General features: G+C 39.3%; 1 protein-coding gene across 1 annotated transcript in view; it reads right to left on the bottom strand.

Moving 5' to 3' along the window:
• The window catches only part of RpS4 (ribosomal protein S4), a 50,504-nt gene that overhangs the window by 14,104 nt on the left and 19,331 nt on the right, over positions 1-17,069 (bottom strand). The window contains exon 3 of the mRNA XM_083141918.1: positions 12,957-13,054. Within this exon, the coding sequence (XP_082998044.1) occupies positions 12,957-13,054 (98 nt within the window). The remainder of the gene's footprint in view (positions 1-12,956; positions 13,055-17,069) is intronic.

Raw genomic sequence — 17,069 nt, 5'->3', positions numbered from 1 at the left:
CGGAGGACAGATCTCCCGAAACGGATGCTGTAAGATATTGGATTGCCGGGCAAGCTAGTGCCTTGGTGTCCAGTTTACAGGTAAAAAGGTAGTTTGTACTGGATGTTATTTTGAAGTAATTACGGTGCGCCGGGCAGCCTAGTGCCTTGTCACCGTGGAGGTTGAGAAATGTACACGTCGGGCGACTTAGCGCCTGTTAAGACGTTTCTTGGAGTAACGCGAGTCTACCTTGTGACAAGCGTACTTCAGATGTAATTCATGAAATGTAAAGCATCCAGGTACAAACAATAGAGATTCCAACATCAAAAATTAGAGTTTTGGCCCGATAAATAATTAGAGAAATGAACGTTCGGAAACGACATGTATATACTTTAAATTTTACGTTAATTAAACTATAGAAATTATCCAAAATTTCCGTTTTTTAATTTCACACATGCTGGACAAGGTAATTTATCCCCCTGATCATAAAGGTTTCGCAAAGGTTATCCCTTGTCTCTTGTAGTTAATTATATAATTATGTTGACTTGTAGCAACCCACGTGCATTGTCGTACAAAGAAAGATACCCCTACACAAATCTGAGCTGAGTACGAAGTGCACCGAACCTCGAGTGCGGAGGTAAAGTGTGGGGGGCCAAGCGAGTAACATATTTATTTGGGGGCTCTGTCCGCGATTGAACTTATTCCTTTGAAGGCGTGTCGCAGGATATTGAACGAGATTTTTTAATTGAAAGTTAAGGAGAGAAACGGACGAGGATCGAACCGATGATCTTGCGAAACAGAAAAGGGGAAGTTACAAGAATGTGGCTTGGTAACTCGAGTAGGTCCAGCCCGACCGCGTCAGAACTTTCTGTTGTTGAGGAACAGAGGTGCGTTCCAAGAGTGACAATGGAGGAAATTCGTTTGCCGCTTCCGACATTTGAGGGAAATGTAGGGAAGGAAGATGCTTTTTCGTATCTGGATAGGATACAAGATTACGCGAGAACGCTGAAAATTTCTGACGATGATCTTCTGAAGCAGTTTATTCCTCTTTCGTTGCGGAATGAAGCGAGAGAGTGGTTTTTGTTCACGGAACCATTCGGTGATTTTTCACAATTCAGGCATAAATTCTTGCAGGCTTTTCATGGATTGGATTATCAGAGAGAAGCAGAGTTATTTTTGTCGCAAAGGTTTCAACTTGCTAACGAGGGATTGGCGGAATACGTTCGCAAAGTTGACAGGCATTTTAGTAGGATAAAGAATTCGGCTTCTGCACAGGAGAGAATTGACTTTGTGAAATCGCACTGCAATCCGGTATTTAGGGATTATTTGTACAACAAGACATTCACTTCTATGAGAGAAATGAGCGAGTACTCGCTAGAACTACAAGCGGAGTTTTTGGAAAGGCAGAGATTCAAATCTTTCGTTTCGGAAGATGAAATTCGCAGCTGGTCTTTGAGAAAGTCATTTAACCAGGAATGCGAAGAGGAGAGGGGGAGAAAGAAATCTGATATTTTCTTGGACCCTGTGAGCATTGGTTTTGACCGCCCGAAAGTCGAGCGCTTGAGGGCTGAACATGTGGTTTCACACCCTCCACCCTCGCGGCTTGCGGTGAGGGATGAAAACAAACAGAACCGCTTTTCGAAGGAAGATTGCCAGAGAAATAAATTATGCTACGCTTGTGGACAGAAAGGTTGCAGAGCTTCAAATCACCGTAGGGAAAACAAGATTAATGAACGTGGGAAGGAAGTAATAACAAAAAACTCGTAGAGTCGCCACGAATTTGTCAAGTTCGTGGCATGGAAACTGCAAATTTTACGCGGAAGGAAAATTTTTCACCTCACAATGTAAATGTAAAAGACGTAAGGGAACCTATTGTTTTATGCAACATAGCTAATGTGGAAGTGCACGCATGTATTGATACGGCATCGTCCAATAACTTTGTGTCTTTGGAGGTTTTCGAGAAAATGAAGACAAATGGAGTAAAATTGAAGGATTGCAAAACTAAAGTAATACTTGCGGAAGGAAATGTGGAATCTCTGGGGAGCGCTTACGTGAATATTAAGTTTCACGGACACAAGGCTCGGGATCAGATATTTGTGTTATCTAATGCTAATCATGAAATGTTAATGGGAAGGACATTGATGGCTAAGCTGGGACTTGTACCCATGATTCATCGTAACGGGTGGGCAATTGAGGCTGATCTTTAGAAAATCGTGCCTTTTGATTCGCTGCCGACACGTGACAGTGTTGATGCTGTTGGTTCCAGGGGACTGGGTTCGACCACGGTGGAGAAGGAGTCCGACAGAACGTTTCTGCTTGCGGAGCGGAGACACGTAGCAGCGACATCAAAGGGGAGGGGGTTGACGAAGAGAGAAGGATTGCCATGCTGATGGAGGGTACAGATATCTCAGAGGAAAACAAGCCGAAATTGATTGCCATACTGAGACGGCATACTGATGTTTTTCAAGATAAACCGGGATTAGCAAAGGATTACGAGGTTCGTTTGGATGTGAATAACGAGAAGCCGTTCCGAGCGAAACCTAGGCCACTTTCTGAGCAAAAGAGGAAATTAATGAATCAGGCAATTGAGCAGATGCTTGAAGACGGGATCATTGAAAGGGGGTGATACAGATTACCTTTCGCCGCCTATTCTTCATGTGAAGAGAGATAACACATGTAAAGTGATCATTGACAGCAAAGGCTTGAATAAGAGATTGGAGGCTAGACGTAGAGAAATACCTGATATTAGGTCGACAATATGTAAGCTTTCTGGGGGAACTATATTTACAGTTCTTGATATTCCGTTTGCATTTGCAAATATGCAGATTTCTGAAGATACAAGAAAGTATGCCGGTTTCTTGACAGAAATGGGAACGTTTAGATACAAAAGGTTATTTTATGGCTGTCGTAGTGGACCTTTTCACCTTGCGGAACTGATGCAGAAGACGCTAGGAGAGCATTATCAAACTGATGCAATATGTTATTATGATGACGTAGTGATTGCAAACGCTACCGAGGAAGAACAACTGAGTGTGTTGGATTCTGTCCTGGGAAAGATGAAAGACAAAGGACTGACGATTAGTTATCGAAAGTCACGTCTCTTCAGAAAGAAAATTGATTTTCTTGGGTTTACAATTACAGAAAATACGATATCTTGTGCGAAAAGTAAGAGGAAACAGGAAGAGCAATTGCAGCATCCCAGAAATATCAAGCAAGTTAGGAGACTAGTAGGTTTCTTAAATTTTCTGTCAGATTTCATAAAGGACCAAGCAAAGATATCCAAACCGATCACGGACTTGTTACAAGGAAATAGGAAATTTTCTTGGGGAAAAGAACAAGAAGAGAGTTTGCAGAAGTTGAAGGATGCAATTGTAAATAGTCCTGATCTCAAGATTCCTGACGTTTCGAAACCGTTTCACTTGTTTGTAGACTGCTCTGACATAGCACTTGGCTATATCGTCGCTCAGGAGGACGATAAAACCAGAAAATTGCAGACTGTTGCATTTGGGAGTAAAAAGCTGTCTGAAACTCAGCGTTCTTATTCTGTCACAGCGAAAGAGTTATTTGCGTTGACCATGGGTCTGGAGAAATTTGAATATTTCTCAAGCACCGGAAGTGATAGCTTACACTGACCATTCTGCGCTCGTGGACATCTTGAAATCTTCTCATATTCCGAGCCACATAAACAGAATGATAAACAGGGTGACCAGGTTTCCAGTTACCGTAAAATACATTGCCGGTAGAAATAACACAGCGGTTGACTACTTGTCGAGGATGGAAGCGGGATTCTCTGAGAGGGAGAATTACATTGGATCTTCGGATGCAGAAGAGAATTATCCAATAGAGGACATCAAGCCTGAAGGATATTTCAGATTAGAGATGCCTGATGGGACGATAATGGAACATCATGATATTCCTAAAGTCGAAGGCAAAGTGTGTCAGAAATTCGACCGGAAACGGAAAAGGAAAACGGAAGCAATGTTTACAGATGCAGCTGGCAACACTGTCAATGGAAGACAGACGGACGGACAGAAAGAAACTTCGCCGCCCGTAGATCTTAACGATAAAGATATGTGGAAAAGAGAACAACAGAGTGATCCTTATTTTTCGAAATTAATTGGATGTTTGAATGGAGAAGAAGTTGAAATAAAGGATGCTCGAGAGAAGAGAAAATTTGACTTTTATCTGCAACATTCCTGTCTCGACGATGATGGACTGCTTTACCGTTTCGTTGACGAAAACACTGGACTTTATCCACCGTTTAGCTCCAGATTGAAGCTGTGGGTACCAGAGAAGTTGAAGAATGAAGTACTTAAATCTTCGCATGATGATTTATTATCTGCGCACTTAGGACATGGAAAGACATTGTTTAAGGTCCTAGAGAATTATACTTGGGACGGAGTAGTGAAAGATGTCAGTAACTATTGCAAAAGTTGTATCACTTGTCTTCAGTATAATCCTGACAACAGCAGAAAGATGGGATTTATGAACGAGAAAATCTACTGCGCCTGGATACAAAGTGTTTCTGGACATTTTTGGACCACTGCCTACAAGTACGAAGGGGAGATACAAGTACTGTTTAGGCATTCAAGATGAGTTCTCAAGGCACATTAGTTAGACACCACTTAGAACTACAACGGCGAGGACGATCTCGCAAGCATTCTTGAAGTACTGTTTTCAATCAGGATTTCCGAAATACGTTGTCAGTGACAACCAGAGTGTATTTCGAAGCAAACTGTATTCACAGACGTTGCGTTCTGTGAATTGCAAGCCTGTCTATATTACGCCATATAGACCGAAGGGAAATAAATCAGAAGCAGCTATTAAGATAATCAAGCAAGCACTTGGGAAGTTTTGCAAGGAACACTCGTCGTGGGCTGAAAATTTGGACGCGATAAGTTTTGCCATTAATAATGCAACGAATTCGATGACTGGATTGAAGCCGTCATTCTTGTTCTTTGGACGTGATTTGTACACACCGCATGACACTCGGAAAATGGAGCTTCAGAGGGAAGATGGAACCGGGGAAGACGTCACGGCGGAGAGACAGATGGATTACGTCATACAGTTAAAGGAAAGAATGGGCGCGGCATTCGAATTTGCAAGAGAAAAAGACGAGGCAAAAGGCGTCAAAGGCCTACAATAAGGGCAGAAGAAGGGTTAATCTTCGTGTAGGAGATAGAGTACTGCTTCAAGAGCATAGAATTTCATCTGCTTTTAATAAGCAAACTGCGTGCTTTTTCCCCGAAATTCAAAGGGATCTACAGAATTCTGAATTTCACAACTCCAAATAATGTTGTTTTGGAAAAGGAAGGTGAGGGGAAGAGAGTTCTGGTTAACGTTGACCAGCTGAAGGTCCTTCCGAGAAGAAACTTGAGAAGTGTGAGGGAAAGCACTCGTCCCTAAATTCTACCCTGAGAATCCATCTCAATGGGGAGGGGGTAGAAGGGCTGTGAAAAATGATGAAAAAGAAGCCGAAAAGTCGACTTGTAGTTTCTACAGTAGTTAATTAAGTTCCTGATTTATTGTCGCTACACATTTGAGTTCTGGTAAATTTATTTCATGTGAATATAAGATTTAAATTACGGACTGTTGTATTTTATGTTATGTCAACCTTTTGCTGATAAAGGGTGGTGACAATTGTGAACATGAAGACATGAGATTTTCATCGCTAAGAGAATGCTGAAGGATGGCAGTTCGATGCCCGAAGAAGGAAGGGAATTCCTTAAAGATGAAAAATGGAAAAGCCATATTTAAGTCGGGTCGTGTGATCGAACGATAGAAAGCATTTGAAGCTGAAATTCGACAGGAGTCGAACCAAGTACCGCAGAAGTCCCAGACGCAAGGACTAGGGGACTAAGGAGCGGACCGAGGAGAGGCTGAGTCGACCCTAGAGCGGGAGCCGGACATGTTCTTTGGAAGGTGGAGGAGCTGAGTCCGTCTGCACCTGGGAGCAGTCCTGATGACCAGATGACCGAGATGTCCAGGACGTTCCAGGATTCCCGGAGGAAAATCCGTGTGGAACTAGGATTTAGTGCAGTGAAATCGAGACTCTTCTTTTCAGAGAGACGGTTTTGACGTGTAGTGATAATAACTTTTTCAGTGAACTTTTCTTTTTTTTTCAGATACAGTGCTTAACTTTTCTCAGTGACTTTAAGACAATTCACACAGACTGAAATTTAAATTTCAGATTGAACTGTAACGCTGGGGAGGGGGAATCTCTTAAACTGCCCCCTTGTCAGGGCAACAGTGTTTTTTTTCCTTATTTAAATATTTTATTAATATATATGTGTGTGATTAGTGTAAATCAATTTATTATGTAATTTTAGGTTCGTATTATTCCATGTAAAAATACCATGTAGCTCTGTTCTTGTTTCGTGTTTCGAACGTTCAAAAGAAAGGCGGGCTTAAAAATTTTGAAAGAAGGGCCGTTGGCAACAGACGCCAACAAAACGTATATAAACTCCCAGATGAGAGTAGGGGAGGTCGGCTGTTGGAACTGAGACTTGGAAGGGAGAGGCTGTTTTTGCTTCGGTTAGTTAGGACCGGAGGACAGATCTCCCGAAACGGATGCTGTAAGATATTGGATTGCCGGGCAAGCTAGTGCCTTGGTGTCCAGTTTACAGGTAAAAAGGTAGTTTGTACTGGATGTTATTTTGAAGTAATTACGGTGCGCCGGGCAGCCTAGTGCCTTGTCACCGTGGAGGTTGAGAAATGTACACGTCGGGCGACTTAGCGCCTGTTAAGACGTTTCTTGGAGTAACGCGAGTCTACCTTGTGACAAGCGTACTTCAGATGTAATTCATGAAATGTAAAGCATCCAGGTACAAACAATAGAGATTCCAACATCAAAAATTAGAGTTTTGGCCCGATAAATAATTAGAGAAATGAACGTTCGGAAACGACATGTATATACTTTAAATTTTACGTTAATTAAACTATAGAAATTATCCAAAATTTCCGTTTTTTAATTTCACACATGCTGGACAAGGTAATTTATCCCCCTGATCATAAAGGTTTCGCAAAGGTTATCCCTTGTCTCTTGTAGTTAATTATATAATTATGTTGACTTGTAGCAACCCACGTGCATTGTCGTACAAAGAAAGATACCACTAGACAAATCTGAGCCGAGTACGAAGTGCACCGAACCTCGAGTGCGGAGGTAAAGTGTAGGGGGCCAAGCGAGTAACAAATGGCACAGCTTTGATGCATTAATATTCCACCTGAACTTTTGTCTCTTTTTGGCCAACAGCTATGAGGATGAATGATGATAATTATCATAGGGTTCTACAGTGATGAAGTAGCACAAATTACACACATGCCTCAGCCAGGATTTGAACCCCGAAAACTGACATCTCTCTCTCTCTCTCTCTTCCTCTCTGGTAGCACTAGTGATAGTACACCACCAACATGCTTGACCACCAAGGCAGCTAGATCTGTTTATAATTCCTCCTATAGCTTGTAGGAGAAGCTAGCTCCCTGTGATTTGAATTCACCCATGTTCAGATTCTTATATTCATTACAAATATTTAAACAATAAGAAATGGAATCCCCTGTACATCTGACACATGTGATGGGACAAAATGCATTGCAAATTTAAAAGGTATTGTAGGATGCTTGTTGTGACTCAACTCTTCCGTAATGCAGCATGATCTGATGGGCAAGGACATTTCAAGGTGGCCGTGAATTACCTGCCAACAAATAACAGATGCATTCTGCACGTTGATGGAAAATGACCGAAGATGGACATCTAAAGAATGTTCTCGTAACACACCACCCGTAACCAGGTTGCTATTTCAACCTTACATATTACCACCTCTCACCACCCACACACGAATATATTAAAAATATAAAGGGGGTGTGTGATTCCAACGTATCCAGAAATTCTAATTCAATTAAATTAAACGGTATATATATGCTATTTAAAATATTCAATTTAATGTGTGGAGTTTACATTTGCAATTTCACTTACTCAGCCTCGAAATACAAATCACAAATGCTACGAAAGATACTAATCTGTGAAAACTTATTAATTGTATAAGAATTTCAAACTCAAATTTATGATATCTTTCTGCCTGTCAGATAAATTGTTCTACAAAGGACACTAACAAAGTAGAGAGATTGAGAGAATTCTCTTCTATTTTTCACGGAGCTTTTTTTCTTTTCCTTCAATAAAAATAAAAGCTAAACTGTGAAAAACTTGCTTGGAGGCATTTGTAAATGTATAAATTCATTCACATTAATAAAAGTTGCAATTTATCACGTCTAAGGCGAAAAATTCACGTAGAATTCATGCATATTTCCTGGAGCCAATAATTCATGCACAATTTCCTGAATTCAATGAATACCCGGTCAGTAGCCCCCTGTAAGAGCATGTTAAAAAAAACGTAATGGAAATTTCTGTAGGCAAACTTGCGATATTAAAACAATAGAACTGAATTTAAAAATTCAGTCACTTGGGTGACTATGGAACGTTCACCCACGCACACAACACAGTGCAGAAGTACAGGTACTGGCTGTGTTCAACACACTAAACCCTGCAATTAGGAGGGTGTCAAAAGTCTACCCATAGGTGTTAACTTTTTAAATACAGGCGGTGAACACAAGACTCCAAAATATCTTCACGGCTTGCTGGGTTAAGGAAAGGTTTCACCAGTTTAATTTTTGTTTTTATTATAAACACAATATATTAATGTCTGTTAGCACACTTACACACGTGTCTTTTACCTGTGACTTATGTGCATTTACCTGTACCACACACATGCTTTTACCTGCACCACACACATGTGCATTTACCTGCACTACTTCTGTTCTCGTAGAGAAAGGGGGGACAGGGAACATCCAATTTATTCCTCGCAGTGAGGTGCCAGGGGGAGTATAGGGACCTAATTTTATTCAGGGCTTTGGTCGCTGATGTCGTCATGGGCTAAATTGTAAAAGAAAGTAGAAAGCATGTGGTACCCCCAAACTCAGCTGGGAACTGGCCGTAGCCAATCGGAACCCTCAACGAGCGGGACGTAAATCATTAACAAATGACCCCCTCCCCAAAAAACTGTGTGCATTAAGACAAATACAATTAATAACTAGTTGCACAGGACTCTGAATCACTAACAATTGGTAAATGACAATTATTAATGTTTTAAAGAACAAGTTGGATTTACATGCCTCACAGGGACATTCCGCTCAACTGAAATGTTAAATCAAAAAGAATATAGTGACCGTGCAGGGTCTATTAGTAAATGGTGACCACGCAGGGTCATTACAACTATTATTTTCAGAATACAAATGGTTTAAATTATTCAGTTTCTTCCCACTCGCAGTATCTTGGAAAGTAATGAAAAATGTGTTAGTTACAAGGAAACCAAATATTATGAGATTTTTTCCAACATACTCTTGTCTGGTGACAAACACAATATCCCCAATATGTCCGAGCTCAATGTTCAGGGTCCCTATCTTCATGCAGCCATGTGCCTTCACACACTGTAGTGTAGGAGGGTAAGTTTACATTTTTATGATTCAGTAATATTACTGCTTTCTTGTTCAAATTCTTTGATAAAATACCATTACACACTCAAATACAGATTGTGCTAATCATGTCTTACCTTCATTTGAGTTCATCTCTCCATACAATGGGGCCAGGGACAGAGAAAGAAAGAGGAGGGTGGGGGGTATGTATATACATATGCACACAGCATGATCCAGAAATCTGAAAAATTTTAGTCTTGAATAATTCAAACAATTTTTTGCACTGATACTGACAGCTCATAAAATAATTCTGTATACTAGATATCTGTACTAATCATAGCAATGCTGGAAGACTGTCTATTCAGAAAAATGGAGCTGCACCACAGAGCATACACCCTGAGGATGGATCAGCCTCCGAAAAGTAGGTACTTAACCCTTAGATTTGAGTTTTTGTTGCAAACCTTTATCCTAGCATATGCTCTAAAATTACTGAGTTTCAGTTCTTAATCTCAATCTCTGAATAGCAGTCTGAGATTTGAAAATATCACTAAAAGGTGAAAGAATCGTTTTTGTACGCCATTTTAGAAGCAGAAATGTTTTATCGATTAGCCAAAAATGGCAGAAAAGTGAAGCAAAATCAACTAAATCTGTCATTAAATTATATTTCTCTTTAAATATTTCATTCAGGTAATTCTTCTTTAGTATGAGACGATTTTGTTAAAATTATACAACGATTTATAAAATGATGAAATATAAATGGCAACTTTCTTTGCAACACATCGAACAGAAAGTATCAGAAACATGGATTTTCTCAATACGTTTGCACGTGTACATTGTCCCCTTTTAAAAGTAACGTGTTCTCAGTTATGTTACTAATCATTAAAGGAATGCCTCACTGCCATGCGAACATTTAGTACCAGAGAGGGTTGAAAATTTGCTGTAATTATCATAATACATAGTTGTTAGTTTTCTTGTATTAAGTGCAGTTTAATGGAATTATAAGTAATTAAATAATCCATGATAGAGGTCTCCAGGCTTCCTCGTATCTCTTATGAGACTTCACCCCTGTGGATATTCATATATTTATTATTTATGTAATATACCAGGTGTATAAGCTTAAATCTGCTGTTTGCTCATAGATGGCGTTAGTGAGCATATGAAGCTACCATGAGCACGCCATACCTGGTGTTTTTATGAGTTGGACATCTGCCAACACAAATCAGTGCACATCGTTAGCAGGTGCAGACAACAACAGACAGTGTTCCTGTGGTAAGCATGTCTAGTTTTGTGCCAGAAAAAGAGCATATGCGGGAAGCTCTGCTTTTCTGCTTCCATTTGAAGAAATCGGCTGTCGAATCGCATCGAATGCTTGTGGAGGCCTATGGTGACAGTGCTGTATCGGAAACAACGTGCAGGGATTGGTTTCGTCGGTTCAAAGACGGCAATTTTGACCTGAGCGACAAGAAGCGTGAAAATCGGCCCAGGAAGGTTGAGGACCATCAATTGCAGGCTCTTTTGGACGAGGACGATACCCAAACGCAAAAGATGCTTGCCGAGCAATTGGGTGTTACTCAAGCAGCCATTTCCATGCGTCTACGTGCCATGGGAAAGGTTCAAAAGATCGGAAAATGGGTGCCGCATGAATTGACCGATCGGCAGCTGGAGAGACGGCAAAACACATGCGAAATCTTGCTTGCCAGACAAAAAAGAAAGTCTTTCCTGCATCGGATTGTGACTGGTGATGAAAAGTGGATATATTTCGAGAATCCTAAACGCAAGAAATCGTGGGTTGATCCCGGCCAACCATCAACATCTTCCTCGAGACCAAATCGCTTCGGCCGGAAGACGATGCTGTGTGTTTGGTGGGATCAACAGGGCATCGTCTACTTTGAGCTGTTGAAACCTGGTGAAACTGTCACTGCCCACCGCTACCACCAACAACTGATCAAATTGCACCGTGCTCTGTGTGACAAAAGACCGGATTATCAAGAAAGACATGACAAGCTGATTTTCCTCCACGACAACGCCCCATCACACACGTCAAGACTGGTCCAAAACTACTTGGAGACACGCAACTGGGAGGTACTACCCCATCCCGCCTATTCACCAGACCTGGCCCCTTCCGACTACCATCTGTTTTCGTCGATGGGCCACACCCTCGCTGAGCAGCACTTCGATTCGTATGCAGACGTCCGAAAATGGCTTGATGAGTGGTTTGCCTCGAAAGAGAAGGACTTTTTTTGGCGTGGTATCCACAAATTGCCCGAGAGATGGGCAAAATGTGTAGCTCGCGAGGGCAAGTACTTTGAATAAATTTCTTGTTGCTTTCTATGAACAAACCATGTGTTTTTCTGACTACAAAACAGCAGATTTAAGCTTATACACCTGGTATAAATATAACAAAATATAATAAGCTATTTAATAATAATTACTATATATATATACCGTATTTACGCATGTACAGGGTTCGTGCGTGTATAATGCGCACTCTGGTTTTGGATGGGTAAAAGTGACAAAATTATATCTCGTATATAATGCACAGTACAATCCAGTTTGAAGAAATGGCTTTCTTAGTTGTAGGTTGTAAATCTGTTGCTATGCTGATCAAGAGTGAATGACGTCATACCTATTCAATTGCTCATTCCTTCTTTTTCAAAATATATACTTTTTCTTTCCGTGACTAATGTAACATTTATACGAGGCACATTCAGGACCTTCCAAATAGCAGTTAGCAGCACAAGATTTCTTCCATTAAGGAATTTACACACTCCATGTATGTCATATTATTTGGCCAGTAATACATTTTAATTTTTATTATCTTTTTCCTTATGTTTTCTTTCATCCAAAGTACCATAAAAATCAGAACGTTTCTTCATTTTTTGATGAACTTATTTCAACCACATTTCACATTAGTGTCGTTATCTTGAATGGAATACTGTTTCCATATTCAGAAACTGCAGGATTCAAGCTTTACAACGATATATAACATGATAGGGTTCCGTAAACATGAAAAATCAATGCAAGTGTCCCAAAATTATGGAATGACCCTGTACGGTTTCATGTTGGCTGTCTGAATTATTCCGTGCATAATACGCACCACAGTTTTTGGTGGCAAAAATTTTGGAAAAAAGTGCACATTTTACATGAGTAAATACGGTATATGTGTGTGGGGGGAGATATTGTAAACACTGTTGGATGGATTTGAAAAACCTGCCCCCCCCCCCACCCCACCTTTCAAAATAAGTTCCGACGTCCCTGACCACCTAGATATCATGTGGACACCTGAAGGAGACAATGTTGATGCCAATTTTTGATTTCAATCAAAAACTAAATTTGTTACACTACCTCAAAATATTAATGTCCTGGCCTTTGTTTCCATAGACACTGTAATCAATAATTTTGTAATCACTTGAATCTGAAATTATTTCCAAAAGGTAAGTGCAAGGTGTGTAGTTCCAAAAATTTGTATATCTCAGGAAATCTAATTGCTATAATTAGTAAAAAAGACAAACCTTTGCTTCTTCAGCAGTTATTCTGTGGACTGTAAATCGCCCTTTCACATCGTAGATAAGCCGAAAGAATTCACCAGTTCTTTCTATTGTGATGACATCTAAAAGAAAGAAAAAGTCAATTGTCAATACCACTATTTGGAAAGTGTAACAGATTAACAAATTACCAGAAGATATAATGTTTTCTGGCGGCTTTAGTTTTGCATGTACAGTAGAAAGTCATTTATCACACGTCAATTATCCGCACACTCAAAAAAGCAAGATTCAACGAGTGTTTTCGCATTTTCTCATGTCTTTCGTTTTCTTGTACATGTATACGTATGTAGTACTGTGTAGTGTTATGTATAAAATAAACCTGTACTGTACATGCTTTTCTAGTACGTGCTTTTCTATGTTAAATAAACTCATGTTTGATTATCCGCATAACCTTCGGTCCCAATTAATGCAGATAAACAACGTTCTACTGTATATCCAATGGTTTCAACCAAAATACATAATTAGTTTACCAATTTTACTGACCCAATATCTGTAAAGAGCTTGTAATTTTTAATAGGTTTGTAAAATATGTGTCTAAGTGCAGTTTCTGTTCCACAGCAAAACTCATTGCAATAACCTGTTGACATATGCTAATGAGATTAATCAATTACTCATGTTCTTCAAAGGAACATTTGCAATTTCTGAATGGATTGCTTAAGATTAGATGAAACAAAGCATGACAGAACACACATATTCTGCTTGCAATGGAATAACAAATGCATTGAATGGTTAGGCAATACTGGTTACTCTTGGCATGAACAAAAAAATGGAAGAGGCAAACTTTGAATCAAAACTGACATGAAACTACTCTCAACATGTAATGATACTCGTATACACATTAAGCTCAAGCATGCAATAACTCCTCATATATGCATTTATGTGCAATATAAAACTTAGCCAGAGTATTCCAAACAGGGTGTATAAATATCATGATTTTTATTTTTAAAAAAATCTTGATTTTTTGCTTCATTTAAAAAACATCCTTAAGATTGCTTGTGTGGTTTTTGGCACCATACATATAGATATGTGTTTTTAGAGAAAAGCATTTCCTAGTAAATGGCCCTTTAAATATTTAACAGTTTGATTAAAAAAAATAAAAACATTCTTGTTTCAGACACATGAAGAGGCTGGATGCAGAAAGACTACCAGTAAGTGCTTACTATGGACTGTAGTGCGAGCGGAGCCGTCATTTTGTTATATTTGTTTCATTTGTGCCAGATTGATGGAATCATTATTAATTTTGCCACCAGAGGTCAATAGAATTGGTTACGCAATGACATAATAAGGAAGCCTCGGTGCAACCTCGCAGCCCTTCAGGCAGCACATTTTGATTCTGACCCAGAGAGAGGAAGTTGTTTTCCTCAAGGTATACACTTTGTGAAGGTTTCCGAGGAACCACGATATGGAGGAGAAGGATAAGTACTTTCCGTAATGTTTTAAGTTCCGATATTGCACTCACTCAATTATATTTTGTTCATCATTCTTGTCTATACTACGTGAAGAAGTGACTTGACAGTCAAAAGACAGATTTAGTTCATTAGTAATTAGTTAAACTAATATCCATCAAACTGGTCCAAGTGATAAGACAATGTTTATTTCAGCAAGTTTATCATCGAACAATCTTTCTTTATGTAGTCTAATTGTGCTTGCACATTATGTCAATAAACTCTCATAATTTGGAACAGTGTTGTATCTGTACATTCAAATAGCATAGCTGCCCCATAGCTAATAAGTAGACCTTTAAGGTGGAAATCTTCCACTTCCTGCTTACTTCAAGGTTCGTATGCATTAAACAAGCCAGTTTAACGTGCATACAAGTAAATTATATGTATGTTCATTGTTACCCTTCCACACAGTTGCCATCCATCACGTTTGATGCATTTGTGCCAGTGTTTTATCCAGCCCTCAAAACCAGTTTGGAAAAATTCCTCAGAACACTCCCTGCCCCACCGTTCAGAGCTGTTTTAACCTCCTGTAGGTCCACGAAGCACAGACTTTATGGTATCCCAAACTCAATCATTGCATGGCCCACAGGACATGTGCACTGCATCAGAAATTTCCTGGATAGTGAAGCGTTTATCCTCTTGTATGAAGTTCACCATCCCTGTGGCAGTTGTCATCGGTCAACGACGTTGATGGCGTGCCACTCCTTGTTATGTCCACACTTTCCGTTTCTCCCACTTTGAACTTAACTACTTAAGTCTGAGGTAAGTCTGTGCTTTGTGGCATGAGATTCGATGACCTACAAGAGGTTAAAACAGCTCTGAACAGTGGGGCAGGGAGTGTTCTATAGAATTTTTCCAAACTGGTTTTGAGGGCTGGATAAAATGCTGGCACAAATGCATCGAACGTGATGGCAACTGTGTGGAAGGGTAACTCTGGGTAGAGGACACTACAAGCAAAATATATGTATGTTCATTGTTTCAATGTTTCCATTATTAAACAAATTATACCTCAACAGGCAAAACTTTTTTATACCTCCTCGTAACTCCTTTAAAATTGTCTTTTGACAATTTTTGCAGACACGTTTTGTTCAGAATTGAAAATGGAACAAAAAAATTTCTTAGTTTCTTTCATATCTTGCACTGTTATGGAGATATATCCTGTGAAAGAATTCCGCACCCTTTTCTGCAAGGATTCTACCGGCAGGTTCTAACATTTTCTTTGTTAATGTCCTGAGAGAGATGTATAATGTCACACAGGCCATGTGCCACAATAGTAGGCATCAACAAAGTATCACAGGCAGTAATTCTTGCCTTTTATATGCCAGAATGTCAAAGTATCACAGGCAGTAATTCTTGCCTTTTATATGCCAGAATGTCAAGTAAAGTGTAAAATATTGCTTAGAAACCTTGCAGGAAAAACTAATTATTATTTATGTTTACAATTCTGAACAAAATATATGTCTATGTAAAATTGTCAAAAACAAATTTTAAAGAAGTTTTGATCGATTTATTTTGTTGGTTCATGAAACAGTGGCCATCTCGAATTTATGGGCCCCAAGAGTTGGTTCATGAAGCAGTGGCCATCTCGAATTTATGGGCTCCAAGAGAACTTGGGCCTGGTATGCCATGTGTCTCTACCCAAGATATTTTCCTTTCTTTAGGCATACCCTAACAGGATCAAAAGAGAAAACACGTCCAGCTCAAAATTTGTGCGGGTCTTATGGCCAGGGATTGGATTACAAGGGGAAGACCAAGATGTCGGTGGAAAGAGCAGTTAGTGGAGAGTGTTGGGAGAAGAGGACAAGATTGGAACAGCGTGGAAAGAGGAGTGGTGGAAGACCAGGAAAAAAAGTGAGAGGCTTGACTTCTATGCCGATCCATTCAAGACAGGAAATGGTGAAGAATGATGATGATGACTCTATATATAAACCTACTATGGAAATGTTTGTGGAGTGTGTTAATGAAACTATGAACATTTCATAAACTTTTGTTCCAGTGATAATAAAACATTCTGCATGTACTATCTCATTGTAACTTAAATATTTTTTATATTCTTTGCAGCTGAATTTTGGCATTTTTTTTAATGATAGTTTAGCAGTCATTTTTATTTAGAGATTAATGATAATGACACTATTTAAGGTTTAACATGATTAGTATTTGGTATATTTTTCTACACATAATGTTTACTATTCTTGCCTATAAAAATTATTGAATTTAAAATCAATAACAGTTTACATATTACATTTCCTTTCGTATGAGCTCCACCCCAGTACATACACTACAGTGTGTTTCAAAAGTCGCGCAACCCAAACTTGGAAAATTTATATCATGAAAATCGTAAGAGATATTTACACCGGGTTTACTGCATTATAAAACCTCATCCATTGAGATATTTTTCAAAGCTTAACATTATCAATTTATTCCATACAGGAAATTAAATAAATTAATAACTGGTGGAAGGCAGAATTAATTTTTTTCCAGAAATGCACTTTTGAGTGAGAAAACTATGTAAGAAATTATCGGAGAGTCACAATTAGACGTCTGATGAGTGATGCCATGCCAATCTGTCGTTTGCAACCAATAATGATCATGTACAGCATTGGATGGATTTATGACTGGCGATTTTATGGGTTGA

Source organism: Lepisma saccharinum, chromosome 20 (assembly GCF_977018435.1).
Source record: "Lepisma saccharinum chromosome 20, izLepSacc3.1, whole genome shotgun sequence".
NCBI classification, from domain to species: domain Eukaryota; kingdom Metazoa; phylum Arthropoda; class Insecta; order Zygentoma; family Lepismatidae; genus Lepisma; species Lepisma saccharinum.
This window is presented reverse-complemented; position numbering and strand designations above follow the sequence as displayed.